Source organism: Dioscorea cayenensis, chromosome 19 (assembly GCF_009730915.1).
Source record: "Dioscorea cayenensis subsp. rotundata cultivar TDr96_F1 chromosome 19, TDr96_F1_v2_PseudoChromosome.rev07_lg8_w22 25.fasta, whole genome shotgun sequence".
NCBI classification, from domain to species: domain Eukaryota; kingdom Viridiplantae; phylum Streptophyta; class Magnoliopsida; order Dioscoreales; family Dioscoreaceae; genus Dioscorea; species Dioscorea cayenensis.
Window position 1 is genome coordinate 30,157,353 of NC_052489.1, and position 19,443 is coordinate 30,176,795.

Consider the following 19,443-nt stretch of genomic DNA (forward strand, 5'->3'; position numbering starts at 1 on the left):
AACTGGCTCGAAGACATTTGGAGAAGGAAAAATTTTAGTTTTTAATTCATGATTTGTGTTCCTTCGTTTTAACATAAACAATATTTAATAACAGTTTAAAAAATTATTTATATATTAAATAAAAAAAAACACACATATACACACACACAAACCAAGAAGCACTTAACAAGTGGACACCACTGTTGTTTATTTGGATTTTTTTTTTACAAAATTCAGAAAATTCAGAAAATAAAAGAAGAAGAAGAAGAAGAAGAAGAAGAAGAAGAAGAAGAAGAAGAGTTGGATGAGATATTTTTGAGGCAGAGGAGGATGGCTTCTTCTGCCCTAATCTCCACAACGACGTTAAGCTTGCCTCCCAAACCCCTCGTTCCCCATCTCCGCTCCCCTCACTCTTCTCGCTTTCTATGGAATAACCAACCTCTTCGTTGCCGCGTCTTCATGGCACTCTCAGCCCAGCCCTCCTCCACTCCGCCTCTCGGTCAGTAGCCTTTTCTTCTACGTTTCACTCAATGCCTTCTTGTTTCAACCCCATTTTGTTTCGATGTTATTCTTTTGAAGAAAAATTCAGATCTATGTAGCGGAATGGTGTGAGAGAATTTGCTTGTTTTTCTTCACCCCCCAAAAAACAAGATTTTGGTTTGTGTGTTGAAATTGTTTGGCACAAATCAAGGGTTTCGTTATTGCTGTTTTTCTTGAGTTTTTTTTATTCGCAAGTTTTAAGGATCCTATGCTCCTTGTTTATTGCATGAATCAACAAAGAATTTAATGAATAATGTGGTGATTTTCCTTTTTTTAAAAAAAAAAAAAAATTAGATGATTGTAGTATTTGCTAGTCGGAAGCTGTCTCGGTTGGGCAATGTCCAATGAATCTTCTTGATGTCAATTATTGTTTAATCTGGTGTGTTAGTGTTTTCCTTTTAGGTTTACATATGTATATATATCTTTCAAACATACTGCAAATCAGCTTTTTGTTGAGAATTGCACTCGAAATGACTGTTTTTATTTCAATTCATGCAGAGAGTTCTGTTGGCACAGGACAAGAAATAACATCAGTTGATGTTGTTGGGCAAAATGATTTATTGATAGTAGGTCCAGGTGTACTTGGTCGCATGGTTGCTGAACAATGGCAGCAGGTATTCTTCAAATAAATTCAAACAGTATTGTGTCATTCGTTTGTTATTGCAATTGCATCAATCTTGTTCTTTTCTTTTCTTATTTTTTGAGGATTTTCAAGAAGAATAGTGCTAGTTTTTATTGTTCAATTGATTTAGTTTGATATGGATGGCGTTTTGGGGAATTGTTCTTTTGCAAACTTCTTTTGTCTTCCTTCTCTTTCTCTGAACCCCAATATGGAAGACAATGTTAGAGCATCAGAACTTTATAATTGTGCTGAATGCCCTAGGTTGAACATTTCATTCCTATACCTTGAAATAATATTCGGTTATTCACAAGGCAGTCTCATAAACAAGATCAACAAACACCACGTACGTGATTCGTGTTCTGTGATGAGTGGTAACTGCTGTTATTTTGTTTCCATTTTTTTTAAGTGAATAATGTAGTATGAAACATGCCTTAATGTTTCAAATTTTAGGCTATAATGGTCCTTTAAACTTTGATTGGAGCCATGCAGAAATCCTGTTGAGATATATAACCAAATTTCATTAGATTTGGATATCAAATTTCTAGAGTATAATACAAACCAATTAACATTTTCTAAGACTTTGAATAAGCGGGAAACTTTTCCAGAGATTATTGTGAATATGCTAACAGGAACATCCAGGTTGCCGAATATATGGGCAGACCATGACTGCAGACCATCATGATGAATTGATGAAAGCTGGCATTAACCCTTCACTTAGAGGCTCAAAGTTCACCCATAAATTGCCTAACATCATTTTTTGTGCTCCGCCGTCTCTTACACCGGATTACCCTGGTGATGTGAGGTAACTATTTTGAGTAGCATTCAGAAATCAAAATTTCCATTTCACCATCTAAGAATCAATCGAATCTAATGCCAAAACAAGGTACAATTATGTTTGAAATTAATTTTGATATGCAAGAACAATTTAGTGGATATTGGCACATAAATTAATTGAGTGGTTAATATGACTTTTTTGGCTGTAGACAAGATCGTGATCCTTCTTCAATATTGTCAATCAATTCAAGTGATGTATTTTGTTTTTCCATTCCAGCCTGAAAACTTGAACAGTGATGTATTCTATTATTAGCTGTTATTTATCTTTTATGTGCAGAAAATATTTGATTTAAATGCTTTGATCATATTTGAAATATGCATTTCGTGATCCTGGAAATATCAAACTCATTGGTGGTTTGTTGGATTACCATAATGTGCAGATTAGCAGCATCAAATTGGAGTGGTGAAGGTTGTTTCTTATTCACATCAAGCACTGCGCTTTATGATTGCAGTGATAATGGAATATGCAATGAGGTGTTAAACTTAATATAAACACATAGCTTACTTTTAGCATTTTTGTTTTGTAAATGTCTCTTGATTGGATTGTTCTTTCTTATACCAATTCAATCACAGGCTTTTTATATATTGCATATCATGAAGGATTTACTGAGACCAGAGCAGAATTCATGACTGTGCTTATTAACATCCAATTTGATGTACCTTTTCCATTTCTGTTCCTTATCTTGCATATGACCATTTTCTTTTTTGTCATTATGTTATATATGTTGTGAATTATTGGACTTTTGATTATGTGATCCACAGAATACTCCAACAGTGCCTCTTGGTAGAAATCCTCGGACAGATATCCTTCTCAAGGCAGAAGATGTAGTTCTGGAGGTTGGAGGTTGTGTTCTAAGACTTGCGGGGCTCTATATATCCTTTCCTTTAGTGAGGTTGTTAAAGTAGTGATTTGTGGCTCAAATTGTAGGATATAGGAGAAAAGCTATCAACAAATGAAATTGGTGTTGGTTAGTATTTTCTTGACTTATTGTACAAATCAGATAGAGGTGCCCATGTTTTCTGTCTGAATAAAGTAACTGTTGATAGTCGTGCAGATCATATAATCTATCTCATTCATTATGAGGTTTGAACTCCTTTTATTTATTTTTTTATTTTTTGAATCAGAATACATACCTCTAAGGCAAACTAGTTTTATTCTTGTGGTAACTGTGAATGCATTCAACCTTCCTTATTCATTCCATCTCTATGATAACTTTGGACTGTTATTGTACATTGTGGCTTTTGTATGATTTCTCTATTTGTTAGGATCTATGCTTCTGTTTTTTAGTGGGTTATTGTTCAAAGTGTAGAATAAATGATAAAAGCTGTCATCAAATGAAATTGGTGTTGGTTACTATTTTTCTTGACTATTTGCACAAATCAGATAGAGGTGCTCATGCTTTCTGGCTGAATAAAGGAACTGTTGAAAGTCGTCCTGATCATATAATCAATCTCATTCATTATGAGGTCTGAACTCTTTTTATTTATTTTTATTAGAATGAGAATGCCTAAAAGGCAAGCTAATTTTATTCTTGCATTAACAGTGACACATTCATCCTTCTTTGTTCATTCCATCTGTGTGATACCTTTGGAGTGTTAATGTAAATGTGGCTTTTTATGATTGCTCCTTTTGTCAGGATTTATGTTTATGTTATCCATGCTATACAAGCAAGAAAGTATGGCAACCAACTGCCCCATGTTGCATTTTTTATTTATTCATCTATTTTATTCTGATGATATCGCAATATATTGTAAAACAGTTTATGATGCAATAAAATTTTCTTTTACAGCATTTTCTTTGCAATCTACTTTAAAATTCCATGAAAACTTTTTTAGATTGTGCCAACTCAATCAGCTTTGATAGCCCAATAGTGGAGATGTCACACATGGAAGTTCATATTTTTTCTTCTAGGGCGTATCATGGATGATAATCTGATACTTTTGTTTATGAACTAATTATTTACTCTGGACTATAATCAGGTAGATAAACTGTCAGTTCTGGCAACTTAACATTTTGATTTGTAGATTAACCATCACTGTGCATTCAAAACGGTGAAGTTTTATATGTATTATTGATCAATTCTCTATATGTTGGGAAGAGCCTCTTTGTGCTTTGATTTATGCTTGTGGTAGTCATTCATATTAATACTATGCCTTTTTTCATTGGCTCATTCACTATGATGTACATTAATGTAAGATTTCCTGTCAGTGAATAATCCAATGCATGTGCTTTTGTCCAACAGCAATGTATGTGAGTGGCAAGAATGGACCGAGAATGATACATTGTTGATGTTATTGCTATTCTAAGTTTTCTCACTATCATTTGAGCTCTTGTTTTTGAATCTGTGTGATAGGATGCCGCATTGCTTGCAGTTGCAATAATGAAGAAAAAACTCCGGAGTCAAGTTTTTCTGGGCTGTGATAATCACCCTTTATCCAGGTTTATTTCCTTTAATCGTTCAAACCATTGGCATGTTCTACATTCAACTGATCATTATCTGAGAACCATAATGTAGTACAAATCATATTTTGCCAAGTTGTACCAGTGCTTGTACTGCCATCAGATGGCCAAGTTAATTCACATCTTCTGTTTTTGGCTTAACATTCTCGCAGGCAAGATCTAATGGATGCTGTGAATCAAAGCGGCAAGTTTAGCAAGAAGTTCATGGGTTTTACAGGCAAACTCTTTGATTTTTCTCATTAAATTTCCATGAAAAAAGAAGCAGGAGTTTCATTTCCTCTGATTTACAGGTTCTGATGGTCCACTGGGAAAGAGGATGTATAACTCGAAGACCCGTGCTGAAATCGGTTGGCAGCCCAAGTACCCTAGATTTCGTCAGTTCCTTGGATTAACAGATTGAGTGTGCCCCCTTTGTTGTCATCAAGATTGTGAAATTTAATCCTTTGATGCAAAGCTGAAATTGGAATTGTGAAGTTTATCAGCATGCATATGTAAGTTTTTCCAATCAGAGCAAAGAAAGTGGCTTTTGTTGTTCGCACATTGTTTATTTCTGTGAATTCATTAGTTTAAAGATAAACAGAAGTATTTACAGCCAAGGACAAATACCTCAGCTGCTTGAAAACCTGACAAGTGACAGCCAAATCTCTCAAAAGTACTGCAGCTGTTGAGTTAGAAAATATAGACTTAAATATACAAGCGTTCTAACATGATAATTAATTTCAAAATTATATATTTAAATATATAAATTTAGATTTTTTATCATCTCTGCTGCTTAATCGTTTGGGTTGAATCATACCTTACATATTTAAATCAAATCTAGATAACATAATTGGTTTACTGTCAACAATCTTCCCTTCAAAGTCATCTATGAGCTTCCATGACATTCTAATTCATTTATGAACTCCCATGACCTTGCACAAAAGTAAACATTCAATGTCTAAAAATAAATAAATAAATAATTACAGATTCTTAATAATAAACCAAAAGCACGTACACAATTAATCACAAAAGTTTTTTAGCAAGCACGTCTGAACCAAAAACCTATTAATATATAGGGAACTTATTCCCACTACTTCCCAAAAATATTTGATTTTGTATCAAATTGTGTAACTAAGAATATCGCTGTTCATCTCTGATGTAAAAACAGTTGGTTAAATTTAAACCAAAACAGATTCTTAAACTCATAGAAAAACCGTGTACAAAAACATACAATCACATGCAATCGTAGCACTTGAAGGGGTCATTTCACTGAGTTTCCAACCACTACCCAACAATTGAACTTTCTCTTAAAAGAGGTCTGACATAAACAACGGTTAACTTACAGGAACAAATAAATCCATTGTGAACCATGCTCACTGGTCCTCGTAACATTTAGCTCAACCAAAATTGCAGTAGACAGACGAGCCTCTCAAACACAGACAAAAGGAGAAGAAACATACACTTTTGTGAAAGTTTCACCTTTACTCTCCTCCTTTCTTCTCTTTTTTCTTCTTTTCCTTCTTCTTGCTTTTTGTTTCTGTTTCTTGTTCTTCAACATTGACACTAGGCTCTTCTGTCTCTGCATTCTTCCTCTTCTTTTTCTTCTTCTCTTTTGTACTTGGCCCCTCCTTATCATTCTCTGGCACGGTAGTTTCATCATTATTCACAAACTCAGCGCTTGAACCTTCATCCTTCTTCTTTTTCTTCTTCTTCTCTGGCTCTGCTGCTTCAACAGTGGCATCATTATCATTGGCTTCCTCTATTTTGCTCTTCTTTTTCTTTTTCTTCTCCTTTTTGCCATCCTCGTCAACAGAAGCATCTGTTGTTTCTTTAGCAGACTCTGTCTCTACTTCCTCATGCTTTCTCTTCCTCGAGAGTGCACCATCCTGCTCAGGAGTTGCGGCTGGCCCCAGTAATAGATCAGCTGAGGTGTTGTAAGTCTGTGAAGCCAAAAGTAAAAAATTAGACCATAACATAATCCAAGCTTCTGCTTTAGTGTAGTCCCTAGTTCTCAGGATCAAAATAATACGAGGGCAGAATTGTAGTCTGGTTAAATTAATACCTTGGCAGGCGTGATTAAAGCCCCTGCACCCTTCTTTCGGTCTTTATCATAAACTTCAATCTTGGGTTTGCCTTTTACTGACCCAGCAGAACGACCAAGCTCCCTGCCCTCGAGAACCCTTAGACGGGCTTCAAGCTATATATGGTGGTATCATGAAACAGAAATTAGTTATATTAGGCTTAAGAATAATAGAAAAAAACACTGATCACACACATATAATGGCAGAATCTTTAGGTTTTTTATTACCTTGGCACGATTTTCCAATCCCATAGAGCTATCTGTGTTTTCTCCAAGGGCGTCATATCGAATGGCCAATGCAGTCTTTGCAGCAAGAGAGCGAGAAATCTTCCCCTTGAGTTTTGGAGCTGCTTGACCTATCAAGGATGCATGGAAGATGAGCCCATATTTTGGTGTAGCATGCTTTGTCTTCAGCGCTCTAAAAAGGGCCTGAAAAACCAATCAGTGAGAATACATCAAGCAAGCATATGAGCAAAGAAACCAGACAGAATACATGGAGTAAACATATCATATATGTTGACCGCATCATCCTCGGGACAACTGATGACATACAAAAAAGAAATGATACATCTAAGACCTAAAGCATCAATAATAGCAATGCAGGCATGACGTCATATCAAAAGTTTTATATAATTCCAAAGTATATTAGACATGCAATAAGACTAATTTACCTTCTCTGCTCCAAGAATCTGAACTGTGCTACCAGGCTGCTTTGCAAGATTCAACAAGCTTCCACCATGAGCAATTAGTCGTGCTCCAACAAGCTCACCAACAAGGGCCGTTAAATTTGGTGCAATGGTATTCATTCTGCTTCTTAGATAGTCATAAAGCTGAGCCCTATACTCTGAAAGAGCCAATACTTGGTCACAGAGACACCTGATATTTGCCAAGTCCAAATCACTTATTTCAGTTCCCATGGATATCACTGCCGCCTCCTTCAGCTCAGCTTCAACCTCTTCTGATAATACCTGTGGCATTCAAAGTTATCAAGGAAGATTCATTTTTACTACTTTATGATTAAACATACCAAGAGATAATAATACCTCTGAGAAATCAAGATCAGCAGCATTAACACGATCTCCCATCAGCTTCACTGTTTTTGCATATTGGATGTTATCCTGAACTATTTTGGCAAGTTCTGGAAAATGCCATCCATACCATTCACGAACTCTCATTGCATACGTGTTAAGCTCTTTGTCAAGATCATCTAACAAGCCAATGGCCTGAATAATCATTGTATCCACCTAGAACAGTTCAAGCAGCTGCAACTTATTTGACACTTAAAGACCATTGGTTAAACAAAATATGACATTAAACACACAGATGATGATTGAAACTTTGAAAAATCCATTCTCCTCTAAATAGATCATTTTTTTTCTCTACCATGCAAATCGAATACTAGATGAAAAACAATCATATGGGCAAATCCCCTGTGAGGCTGTTATGGGGTTTCAAGAATCCTTTCAGACTTGACTTAATTAATATTACTAAAAATTAAATGTCTTAAAATTTAAACTTCACGTCTAATAAAAAAAAAGTTTTTATTAATATTAATATTTTAAAAAAATATTAAATATATCTACTTAAATAATTACATCCTTAAAAACAGGTCTATATGATGGCTTGAGTTGTTTGGTTGGGGGCATATTGATTATCCCCCAACCAAACATGGCGTATATAATTTATGAGTGCATATGCGAAAGCAGAAAATGCATCGAATCGACCAATATAGAATGTACAACAAAAATATATTAAATGAGAACACTCAAAAACTCTGATAGGAAAAGAATCAACAAGAAGTGAAAGTCATTGGAAACAGAAAATTTACGTGCGCAAGTTATATATTACCTTATCAGGGCTAAACTTCAGCTTGTACCTAGACAAACTGTGTGACAAGCCCAAGCTCATTGGAGCCAAATCTTGTGTTGCCAGGCCTGATATAAGCTCTGTCAACTGATTTCTCAGTCCCCTCATCAGCTCCATAACCGCATTGTTGTGCAGACAATCAATTTTCTGATATCATAACCAAAACACAACATTATTTAGTAAGAGGTAAATATCGAAGGCAAACACAAGAAGTACAGATAAGTAATACCAGTTTCTCTTTTATGGCATTTCCTAGTTTTGAGTCGGCCACAGCTAAAGTTTCACCATCACAATGTGTACGTAAAAACTTACGCAGACCCTTGCTGGGCTTGCTATCAATCAACAATGTTGCCGCAGATAAAGCTTCTGTTGTATTTTCAAATTTACTAAAAGCTTTCAGCTTCACAACCTGGCGAGCATTCAACAACATCAAGTGCATATTGCTTAGGTAGAGTGAAAAAAAATTAATTTTTTTTTTTTTGGAAAAATTGTGGTTACTATATAATAAAATAATCAACAAGTAACACAAAGAACTGCAAAACACAAAATCCTACAAGCACTTGTAGTTAACCAAGCATGCACATCATAGTGCAATCATCATAAAAACTATTTAAGAATTCCATTCTGTCAATCCAAATATCTATCGCATAAAAGATTCATAAAACACGCTTGACAAACCAATTTTAACCATTACAAATTATCACCCAGCTCACAAGACCTTGAAATCATAAAATTTTTCATCAAATAATCTAAAATTTATTTTAATGCTAGGTTTAAAATATACCCGAGTTATGGTCAAGAAGTATAGTTCAATTAAATACAGACAGGATGTAAGCTTTCCCAACACACAGACATTTTCTTTAAAGAGAACAGTAGATACACACGAGATGATTTGCAAACAAAGGTTAAAAATAGTAGCGACCTGTCTAGCTGATTCAGAGGTAGCAAAGTCCTTCCACAAGTCCTGCACAAGAATGAAAACTCAAATAAAGAAGCAAACACAAAGATAGATCACTAGAAAACCAGAAGATCAAGAACAACAAGAACCAATCCCAACAACCCAAAAAATTAGTAATATCGTCACCTCAACATTCGATAGCTTCCCCTCATCCAACACTTTGAACAGGGCGAACCCCGCCGGCGTCTCGAACAACACCAACATCTCTCACCAAGCTCTCAAACCCTAAAAAGCCAAAAAGACCAAAACAGAAACACTAAATCACTTAAAAGAACGATATTATCAGCGTCAAAAGAAGCAAACAAACAATCAAAGAGAGGGTTTCGAGATCTATAACAAAAAAATCAGATAAAAAGGCAGAAATCTAGAAAAATAATTCACCAAAAAGGATCTTTTCGCATGCAGATCAAATCAGAATCGTAGTATTCCAGCCCTAGATGAAGATTAAAGCATTCAAAATGAGAAATGGAACGAGATTCGGACCTCCTCCTCTTCCTCCGAGAGCGCGGCGGCGGAGTTACGAGTGCGCGTTCGTTCCTTCGTCTCGTGTGTTCCCAGGGTTTTGAAGGGGTTTTTTAGGGGTTAATATAACGGAGCTGGAGTACGGTGATGATGCCTAGAGATTCGGATTATTGGTGAATCACAGCCGTTGATTCGATCTTTACTTCTAAACCCTCGGGAAAGTTTGAAATTTATCATTATATAAGAATCAAATTAAATTTTTTTTGTTATTATTATCATTTAAAATAAACAAATCAAAACGTGCACACAGAAAAGAGATTTTGAATAATTGTGAAATTGAGAGAATTTCTTTCATTTTATTGTTCAATCCTGAGCATAGATCTCAGTTTCAGCACACATACAATAAACAACCAGCTGAGAGCTTATTAGGAAACAAGATATCAAACAAATGGTTACAGAAGACGAAGAAGAACAAAATTGTTCATAGTTTGAGCTTACTAAACTCTGAGTTCACTACTGAAGTGCTTCCATTGGCCTGATTGCTCACTTGGCTTGATTCTGATGTTTGAGCTGGCGGAGTTGACCGGAGTGGCATCACTGATCGGACTCGCACTGCAGGGGCCGCGAAGTTTGGGTTTACTAATCTGGGTCTTGCTGAACACCCAGGCAGTTTTTATGGTCACAGGAGGAGCCAATGTCGCGGACCGATGTCTCAGGAATCCAGTCTTCGAACCAGGGGAGCATAGAGGAAATCCATTCTGAGGTGTCACAGGAAGTGTGACAAATGGAGGTGGAGATCTCATGGGAAATCCTGGGGAATTCATCAATTGAGGACGCTGAACTCCTGAAATATAATACAAGGGATCCGACAGAATAGCATCTTGTTGAACAACTTGTGTGGCGTTGGGACCGGTCTGTCTTTGCCAGGCAGATGTCCCTGTTATTCTCTCGGATTCATTTTTTGATTTTCTTAAGCTTGATTGCTGACTCTCTTGGGTCTTCTTGCATTCACCTGAATCTTTCACTGATGATAAATGAGAAGTGAAACTAGATGACCCTTCTGCATCACTTAGACCAACAGTGTTGTTATCCTCACGCAGCTCCTGGACCTTTGAAGTGCCACAAGCATCTTCTGGATGAAAGACTGAGGCATCTGATTGATGGTTTACTTGGTTGCCATTGGAGTTGCCTCCAAAACCTGAAAGATGGACCCATTCCTTTCAATTTTCTTGGTCTTCGACTCTTGAAATTTCTTGTAAGTTCGCTTGAATTGATTTCTGGCTGAGACTGACAGTGGATATTCAGAGAAGTAGAGCGGCATACCAAGATATGGTTAGGAGAAGCAAGGTGCAGGATTGATGAGGTCTTGCTCAATTCTCAGAAAGTATTGTCCCTGACTTGGTTGGAAGGTGGACAGGAAGAATGGAAGAAGTCTGGGATCAGAGATATCCGGGGTTGGTATTGTCAACAAGGATGCTTGCTCTTGCTGCCACATTTGGTACATCATCACTTCAGGGGAAAGGTTCGGGTATGCCACACCTTCGTAATGTTTGGCATGGAAAGATGCATTGAATACTGACCTTGATTCTCTTCGAACAGAAGCAGGTTTTCGTCGCAGATGCTGCCGGTCAGTTTGAGAAGACTGTTTGTTTTCTTCAGCCTGACACAGGCTAGCAAGTGCACGAGCAATGACAACCTGTTCTTGTTCTTCATTGCCTTCGTTCTCAGACATAGAAGAAGATGATGAAGAGCCTAAAGTTGGCACTGCAACAGAACCATGAACCAGATAATTATCACTTCGTCTAATACAACATAGCAAGACAAATCATAATCCTCTAAATATTTGGACTAATTCACAAGTTTAACAGAAAATCATGCTTGTAAAACATAATGCAATTAACATACAAGTTCAGATAGATGCTTTGGCATGAGCAAAAGTAAATCCAATAAAGCATAGGCCTGCTCATTTTATTGTACTGTTCAAAGTAGATCAAACAACAAACATAATTTTTTTTCCCCTTCAAAAAACTTTATATTTCACTTGATTGATTTTGGGTGCAAGTAGATAAACTATAAAGCTATTCTCATGTTAGTGCCAAACTTTGATGCATGGCAGCTCTTAGTGCAGTGATAATTATCTAAGAGAAAAAGGAGTTTCTCTGCATGAAATTCAAGTGTCCAAATAAAGGAAACAAACTAAAAACTCCTCACATACAGTTATTTCTCTAACATTAGTCAAAAGAATAATATAAAGAAATGAAATTAAAAACTATCTTCAACACTACGCAGGAGACAAAACAAACAAATCTATGAAAATAAACACCTCAGGATTCAAAAGAAACCAAAATTTATACATTTCCAACAACAACGATATCAGTAATTGCAGTGATTCATCCACTCAAAAAAAGGCAAAGATATTCACACAAGCAACTCTTTCGGTCCCAAAAAGCCATATTGAAGGGAAAAATGGAAACTTCTCGCACCATACAAGTAACAGAGAAATTCAAATATCAGATCAATGAACAAACAAAACTGATCATAAGATCACAGAAATGAACTCCTTGAACAAAGCTGAAAACAGAAAATTCGCATCACCAATCCATCTGGACCAATCTAATTCTACAAATTAATGTGCCAAAATGGGAAAACAGCAACCTCCAATCAATACATTCTCTCACACAACCCAAAAAAAAAAAACAAAACAAATGAAACAGATGTACACAACAACATCAGCAACCCAATCACGCATGATCTACAAAACCACAATCAAATCTTTGCTCCAAAACAAGCACATAATTAGATTTAAAATATATATATATATATATATATATATATATATATATATATATATGCTTTTGAGAAGTGAACTAACCTCCGATGATTCTTCGCCACCATGCGAAGGATCAATGGATCTACACCAAAACGCAATAAACCTAGAAAACCCCCCAAAAAGGGATCAAAATGGGGAATGAGAGTGAGCAATGTGCTTCTCTTGTCTCTCTTTTATTTATTTATTTTCCAAAAATCTCACCTTTTTTTTATCATATTTCTTGGGCCTTGATAATAAAGAGTTTAAACTTATCCACCTTTCCCTAATTTCTTGGGCCTCTTTCCTTGTTTTTATAATTTCCTTGAAAATTAAAAAAAACTGTTTTCTATTATTATGAAACCACCAAATTAATTTAAAAAATCCCAATATTGTTCTTTTAATTGAATATCATATCTATTAATTAGTTGTGGGTTTAAGCTAATTTAATTTTTAATAGATTTGATGTGGAGATGTTACCTAATATAATTTGTCTCTAATATAATTGAATTCTGGATTTTAGAAAGATTTGATGGAATTCAATGCATTGTTAATGTTTGTGACAAGATAGGTAGCTAGAATTTATAGCAAGGTGTTTTTTTAGGGAAAAAAAAATTATAAGATCCTAAATTATTACCAACAAAATTTGTGCTAGGAAAAATGATTTTGATATTTATTATTTCAAAAACCTCAATCAATGATAAATTTCTTTACATGGAGATATATTTTTTATTTTTTATTTGTATTCCCCTATTATTTGCTAGTCGTTTTTTTTACTGTGGAATTAAGTTTTATTCTTTTGGATGTATTTTTGTATTTTTTTTTAATTAGTTTTGAATTGTGTGTTCACTGTGTCAGTTTAAGATGATGGCATGGTTTCGATTGATAGTTCTTGTTTGGTCATATTGATAATTAAGTAAGTAATTAATTAATTGATTATTGAGATTAATTTATAAAAAAAATTGTGAAAAACGATTTATTTGAATAATAAATTATTTTTTTAGGAAAATAAATACCAAACTGATATTATTAAGGGGGAATAGTTCATGATTTGATTTTTCTAACCACCTGTGGTACAGAGTAAGGATCGTGGAACTCATTCTTTATTTATTAGAGGTATTTTTGGTTAGCCATAAACTTCTTTAAAATCTGTCTTTTTCATCTTTAAATTTGGACAATTCTCGAACTCTTCCCTCTTTGCCACCCGGCCCACTCTTGAACTACTCTGTAAGTCTTTTTTCTTTGACATACTTTGGTGTTCCAATAAGATTAAAAACATCTTATCATTGGTATAGAGTAAGGATCATACAACTCATTCTTTATTTATTAGAGGTATTTTTGGGTTAGCCATAAACTTCCTTAAAACCTGTCTTTTTCCTCTTTAAATTTGGACAATTCTCGAACTCTTCCCTCGTTGCCACCCGGCTCACCCCTGAACTACTCTGTAAATCTTTTTTCTTTGACATACTTTGGTGTTCCAATAAGATTAAGAACATCTTATCATTGTAGTCAAATCTAGGCTAACTACTTCGCAATTTAAATTCTTGACCTTCAGAGGTAAATTTACCTTAATCAACTAAGTCCAAACTTATATTAGATGTCAATTTACAAACTTCCTAGTTGGGTCATCATATCCATTAATCAAATACATAGAGACTTTCTTTGGTTGGACCAGACCTCAACAAGCCTAGTTGTCACCTTATTGTTTGGAAGGGCATCTATAAACCTCAGAACCAAAGGGTTAGGCAATTCTTAGCCTTGAAGTGTTTAATAATACTTTTCTCCGGGAATGGTGGTGAAAGATATCATCTATGGTGCGTCTCCAAAGTCATTCAATTTAGTTACTACAAATTAGCCCCCATCTAGAACTTGTTCTATAAATTCCCCATGCACATGTTATTCTTTTAAAATGGAATCATTCACTATCTCCCAACTTTCTATGCCGGTATTAATATTGTTCTCAGGGACTATACCTCCACATCCTTTTCTGAATGGATCGTTGTTTCATAGGTGTACACCAATGAACTTGGGGCTTGAGGAGTTTAAGATTCCATGAGCTCCAATGTTCACGATTCAAGATATCATTCCCAAGTTATTGTCCTCCTTCTTATGTTTAAACCGCATTTTGAATGACCTTGTTAGTAAGATTGCTGTGGAAAATAGTGCCTCTAATTTTTGGAACCTTAGCTCCAATAGTCCACTCTCAATTAAATCCTTCTACAACTTTCTAATTGATGGTGTGTAATGTTGCTCAATGAGTACTCCATTTATATGGAAAGGTGTGTGCCCCCTAAAAGTAAATATATATCTTTAACTAGTTGGTTTGGGGCAACCAAACTCTCGTTCTTGAAAACCTAGCACTCTGATGGTGTAAAAAACGACGACTGCCACATGTGTCCTTTGTTATGTTGATATGTAAACAATAAATTATCTACTCCTCTACCCTTTCACTAATTAAGAAAATTATGGAATCATTTTGGGCTTACCGTACCCTTCCGTCTTCTTAAGCTTGAACTCTATGAGTGATTTGTGGGGATCTTGGAGAGCTCACATCCAACTTCAATCCAACAAAATTTGAGATCCACTATTTAGGAATATATATTTTTTTTGAATAAAGTGGATAAACCACAAATTTATTAAAAAAAGAGAAGGTAACAGAGAACACCAAGTACAGAAGAAAATTAAAGTACCAGACAAAAAATAAAATAAAAGACTATTTTTCTTACCAGGGATGAGGAAAACAAATCAGAACTGAAAGAAAAAACCAAAAAGACAAAGAAAAAAAAGATAACATTATCTAGATACTTTAGTTGAAGCGAAGTGACCAAATTTTCAATGATAAATTTCACTGACCACAAGCTATTATCTATAAAATCATTTATATGTATTTTTCATAAGTGCTTGGAACTCCACAAAAGGCAAAAGCTGAAGGGCTTGAGTGTTTCTATCAAGCACAGTCCCGAGTTCTTGGGAGGTCACATCACAGAGAATTTACCTAATAATTAAGCCAGTAATCTTATAATTTATATAGAGGATATAGACTTTGGTTTAATCATTTTGAACCAAGAATTTTTTTCAATAAGTGAAATAGGGCTCTCTACAAGTGATCATGATTGTTTCTCAGTTCCAAGCACAATAAATTTTTAAAGATATTCGCCATCCTCAAGGAGGATCCTAGTGAGTCCTTAATTTCATGCTTTGTTTTTTATTTTTAGTCGTTTTTTCATTCATAGTGGATTGTTATTGCTTTTTTTTTTTTGTAATATCCCTTTTTATATGTGTTGTATTGTATTTGGTTTTATTTGGGATAAAGTTGTGGTTTATCTGATTTAAAAACAAACAATATGACTATACTAAGATTTCTTCTACGTATATATATATATATATATATATATATATCCTCCTTAGTTATTATTTCATCAGTGCTCTTAAATAATTATATCCAATCTAAATCTCACGAGATACACAAAGGGAATATACATATAAATATAGATATAACTATACAAGCATACATATCTCCAAGGCATGACAAAATTTATCAATGCATATATGCACTCTAATGACTATATCTTTGTAGATTTTTTTTTTGGCTTGTGTATATACTGTATAGATTCCTAGTGCATGCACCACTCTCTCTTTTGCATATTCAAACAGATATCTCAAAGAAAAACAACACAAAGAAATTAAGATTGAAGATGATGATGGAGATTGAGTCTACGCCTCACCCTGCACCATTGAAACAAGAACATGATGGAGTTTCCATTTTCACCAAATGTAAACGCCCTGTAATTCTCCAGGTAACTTAATTTAGATTTCATTATATATATATATAACATGAACTCAAAGTCAAAGGTAAAACTGTTTATATATATATATTTCCCCATATATATATATAAACAGTTTTACCTTTGACTTTGAGTTCATGTTATTCTTGATTTCATGTTTTATATATATAATGCATGCATGCATGAATGCAGTTTGAAGACTTGGTATACAAGATCAAGAACAAAGACAAGGAAACTAAGAAAACAAGCAAGAACAATAATTGGAGAACCATACTAAAGGAAATCTCCGGCGAGGTCCTCCCCGGAGAAATGCTAGCAATGATGGGCCCTTCTGGCAGTGGCAAGACAACTCTCCTCACAACTCTGGCCGGCCGGCGATCCTCCTCTTCCATCATCATGACCGGCTCCATCACCTACAACAACACCCCCTTCTCCAGCTCCCTCAACCGTCTCACCGGCTTTGTCACTCAAGATGACATCCTCTACCCCCATCTCACCGTCTTTGAAACTCTCCTCTACACTGCACTCCTTCGTCTTCCCAAATCAATCAACAAACAGCAAAAAGTAAGTCATGTCGAGACGATAATCACTCAATTCGGCCTCGTCAATTGCCGTGATAACATCATCGGCGATCACTATCTCCGGGGCATCTCCGGTGGTGAGAGGAAGCGTGTGAGTATAGGCCAAGAAGTCCTTATTGATCCTAGTCTTCTATTTCTTGACGAGCCAACATCTGGTCTAGACTCGACGACGGCGCAAAGGATTGTGTCGGTCGTCGGAGAACTGGCCAATCAGGGAAAGACAGTGGTGATGACGATACACCAGCCGTCGAGTTCTTTGTTCTATATGTTTCACAAGGTGTTGATATTGTGTGAAGGATGTCCTCTTTATTTTGGCAAGCAATCCGAAGTTATGAACTATTTCTCTAGCATTGGCTACTCACCTTCAGTTGCTATGAATCCTGCTGACTTCCTTCTTGATATAGCTAACGGTATCATATAATAAACTTTGTGTTTTCTTAACATTAGTAGTGTTGTTAATTAAAGGTTTTATATATGTTTTGAAGTAATGTTAGGAATATATAAAATTTAATTTGCAGGAATAGTTATGGGACAGCTGCATGGGAGTGAGGTGGAAGTGAAAGAAGAGTTGGTGAATGCTTATAATGAAAATTTGAGAGAGAAGATTAAGGAGGAGATTAGAGGGAAAGGTGAGGAGAAAAGATTAGAAGAGAAGATGGGAGTATTGAAGTCTAATAATCAAAAGTGGAACACCAGTTGGTGGGATCAGTTCACTGTGTTGATTAGAAGAGATTTGAAAGAAAGAAGACATGAAGCTTTCTCTTCTTTCACTGTTTTCCAAGTATTGATTCTTTCCTTCATCTCTGGAGCTCTCTGGTGGAAATCCAAGTCTCTTCAAGACCAGGTCCTTAATTAATTATCAAACCATATATTATTTCTATTATTCAAGTATTTCTTTAATTTCTTTAAATTTGATAAGAAAATAATAATTAAAATGCAGACAGGGTTGTTGTTCTTTGTGACTGGATTTTGGGGATCATTCCCTTTGTTCCAAGCAATATTCAAATTCCCACAAGAGAGACTGATGCTGATGAAGGAGAGAAGATCAGGAATGTACAGGCTCTCATCATACTTCATGGCAAGAATAATTGTGGACTTGCCAATGGAGCTCATCCTCCCAACTGTTTCAACTGCCATTGTTTACTGGATGTGTGGCCTTAAACCAATGCCAACCAACTTCTTCATCTATCTTTCAGTTGTATTTCTTTGCGCTCTTGTTACTCAGGGCGTCGGCTTCGCGATCGGCGCAGCCGTTATGGACTTTAAGGTGGCGACAATGCTCGCATCGGTGATCATGCTCACATTCTTGCTGGCCGGAGGTTTCTTTGTGCAACATGTGCCCATATTCATTGCATGGATAAAATACATCTCTTATATATATTATACGTTCAAGTTGCTTCTTGGTTCACAGTATAAAGAATATGATACATATGAGTGTGGGAACAAGATGATGAGTTGCAGAGTTGATGAGATTCCTATAATTAAGGTTGTAGGATTGGATCATCAGGGTTTGGCTCTTGGAGTTATGTTATTCATGTTCATGTTTTACAGGTTGATTGCTTATGTTGCTTTGATGAGAGTTGCAGTTGCAGAGTAAACAGGGTTTTGTTAGTTTATTTTGTTGTAGAAAAAACTAATTAAGATGAACTTTTATTATCATGAGAGCTTTGTGAATCATGTTGAAGAAAAAATCACTCCAAATTCTGGAAGATAAAATCACCTAGTAAAATAACCCTTTTCTGTTGGCTTGCATGGGACAATAAAATTCTGACTCTTGAGAATCTTTTTAAAAAAGGTTGTAATCCAAATGCCACTGACACATGTATACTATGTCATAGCAACTCAGAATCAGTGGACCACCTTTTCATAAATTGTATTTTCTCAGAAAGAATCTGGTCTTACTTTAAATGTTTATTAGATATTGATACTCTTCCTTCCTCGGTCACTATTATCTAGACCACCTGGATCCCTTCTTTGAATCCTACTTCCAGGATTATCTGGGATCTCTGCTCTAGAGCCATCTTCTGGAATATCTGGCTGGAACGCAACAACCGTTTTTTTAATCAAATTCAGTCTCCCACTTTTTCTACTCTTTTACAAAAAGCACTAATTTGCTTCTTTTCTTGGATTTGCAGACGCTGAAGCCCATCAGCGAGGAACCCTCGGATCTTTGCTCGGAGGATTAAAAGATCCCTTAATTTCCTAAGCTCTAGATCAACCGATCCCGCTGGGGATTCCGTGCATACTTCTAGTCAGGAGTAATCCGCTCTCGTTGTTCTTTGGGACAGCACTGTGTCTCCTGATGGTTGACTTCGCCGGCCCGGCTTGTTTTAGTTTCTCTCCTTGTCTTTTCTGTTTTTTCTTTTTCTTCAGTTCTAATTTGTTTTCCTCATTCCTGGTGAGGAAAATAGTCTTTTATTTTATCTTTTATGTCCAGTACTTTTAATTTTTCTTTTTGTACTTGTTGTTCACCGTTATCTTCTATCTTTT

General features: G+C 35.6%; 4 protein-coding genes across 6 annotated transcripts; 2 read left to right on the top strand and 2 right to left on the bottom strand.

The window, feature by feature from the left end:
- Positions 1-202: 202 nt before the first annotated feature.
- LOC120250220 lies at positions 203-4,974 on the top strand. The gene is made up of 9 exons (XM_039259016.1): positions 203-478; positions 1,018-1,133; positions 1,771-1,943; positions 2,356-2,449; positions 2,738-2,819; positions 3,360-3,442; positions 4,330-4,415; positions 4,589-4,653; positions 4,727-4,974. The coding sequence occupies exons 1-9, from the start codon at positions 310-312 to the stop codon at positions 4,834-4,836; spliced, it is 978 nt and encodes a 325-aa protein (XP_039114950.1). The 5' UTR covers positions 203-309; the 3' UTR covers positions 4,837-4,974.
- A 618-nt stretch (positions 4,975-5,592) lies between these two features.
- LOC120249746 (probable nucleolar protein 5-2) lies at positions 5,593-9,886 on the bottom strand. 3 transcript variants are annotated; one of them, XM_039258374.1, is made up of 10 exons: positions 9,803-9,886; positions 9,446-9,544; positions 9,284-9,325; positions 8,591-8,770; positions 8,344-8,508; positions 7,539-7,739; positions 7,167-7,463; positions 6,724-6,924; positions 6,478-6,612; positions 5,593-6,355 (listed from the first exon to the last, which is right to left on the bottom strand). In XM_039258374.1, exons 2-10 carry the CDS (start codon positions 9,521-9,523, stop codon positions 5,897-5,899), a joined length of 1,758 nt encoding a protein of 585 aa, XP_039114308.1. In that variant the 5' UTR covers positions 9,524-9,544; positions 9,803-9,886; the 3' UTR covers positions 5,593-5,896. The 3 variants fall into 3 exon arrangements, with proteins under 3 accessions (XP_039114308.1, XP_039114309.1, XP_039114310.1); XM_039258375.1 differs by having other exon boundaries at positions 9,701-9,870; XM_039258376.1 differs by having other exon boundaries at positions 9,806-9,848.
- Positions 9,887-10,135: 249 nt separating this feature from the next.
- On the bottom strand, positions 10,136-12,552 carry LOC120249371 (double-stranded RNA-binding protein 2-like). The gene is given in 3 exon segments (XM_039257862.1): positions 10,136-10,449; positions 10,451-10,998; positions 11,118-12,552. Coding segments are annotated over 3 exon segments (1,131 nt in total). The 5' UTR covers positions 11,514-12,552; the 3' UTR covers positions 10,136-10,262.
- Positions 12,553-16,642: 4,090 nt separating this feature from the next.
- Positions 16,643-18,550, top strand: LOC120249372 (ABC transporter G family member 9-like). Its single transcript, XM_039257863.1, has 3 exons — positions 16,643-17,363; positions 17,472-17,797; positions 17,894-18,550. Exons 1-3 carry the CDS (start codon positions 16,682-16,684, stop codon positions 18,548-18,550), a joined length of 1,665 nt encoding a protein of 554 aa, XP_039113797.1. The 5' UTR covers positions 16,643-16,681.
- The last annotated feature ends 893 nt before the right edge of the window (positions 18,551-19,443 follow it).

What these genes read in the sequence shown, in the direction of transcription:
- LOC120249372 (XM_039257863.1), top strand. Translation starts at nt 16,682, where the DNA reads ATGCTAGCAATGATGGGCCCTTCTGGCAGTGGCAAGACAACTCTCCTC. An exon ending in CCTTCTTGATATAGCTAACG is followed by an intron (nt 17,364 to 17,471) that starts GTATCATATAAT and finishes TTTAATTTGCAG; the next exon opens with GAATAGTTATGGGACAGCTG. An exon ending in CCAAGTCTCTTCAAGACCAG is followed by an intron (nt 17,798 to 17,893) that starts GTCCTTAATTAA and finishes ATTAAAATGCAG; the next exon opens with ACAGGGTTGTTGTTCTTTGT.
- LOC120249746 (XM_039258374.1), bottom strand. Translation starts at nt 9,523, where the DNA reads ATGTTGGTGTTGTTCGAGACGCCGGCGGGGTTCGCCCTGTTCAAAGTG. An exon ending in GGAAGCTATCGAATGTTGAG is followed by an intron (nt 9,326 to 9,445) that starts GTGACGATATTA and finishes ATTCTTGTGCAG; the next exon opens with GACTTGTGGAAGGACTTTGC. An exon ending in CTTTAATCACGCCTGCCAAG is followed by an intron (nt 6,356 to 6,477) that starts GTATTAATTTAA and finishes TTGGCTTCACAG; the next exon opens with ACTTACAACACCTCAGCTGA.
- LOC120250220 (XM_039259016.1), top strand. Translation starts at nt 310, where the DNA reads ATGGCTTCTTCTGCCCTAATCTCCACAACGACGTTAAGCTTGCCTCCC. An exon ending in GATTACCCTGGTGATGTGAG is followed by an intron (nt 1,944 to 2,355) that starts GTAACTATTTTG and finishes CATAATGTGCAG; the next exon opens with ATTAGCAGCATCAAATTGGA. An exon ending in TGTAGTTCTGGAGGTTGGAG is followed by an intron (nt 2,820 to 3,359) that starts GTTGTGTTCTAA and finishes TGCACAAATCAG; the next exon opens with ATAGAGGTGCTCATGCTTTC.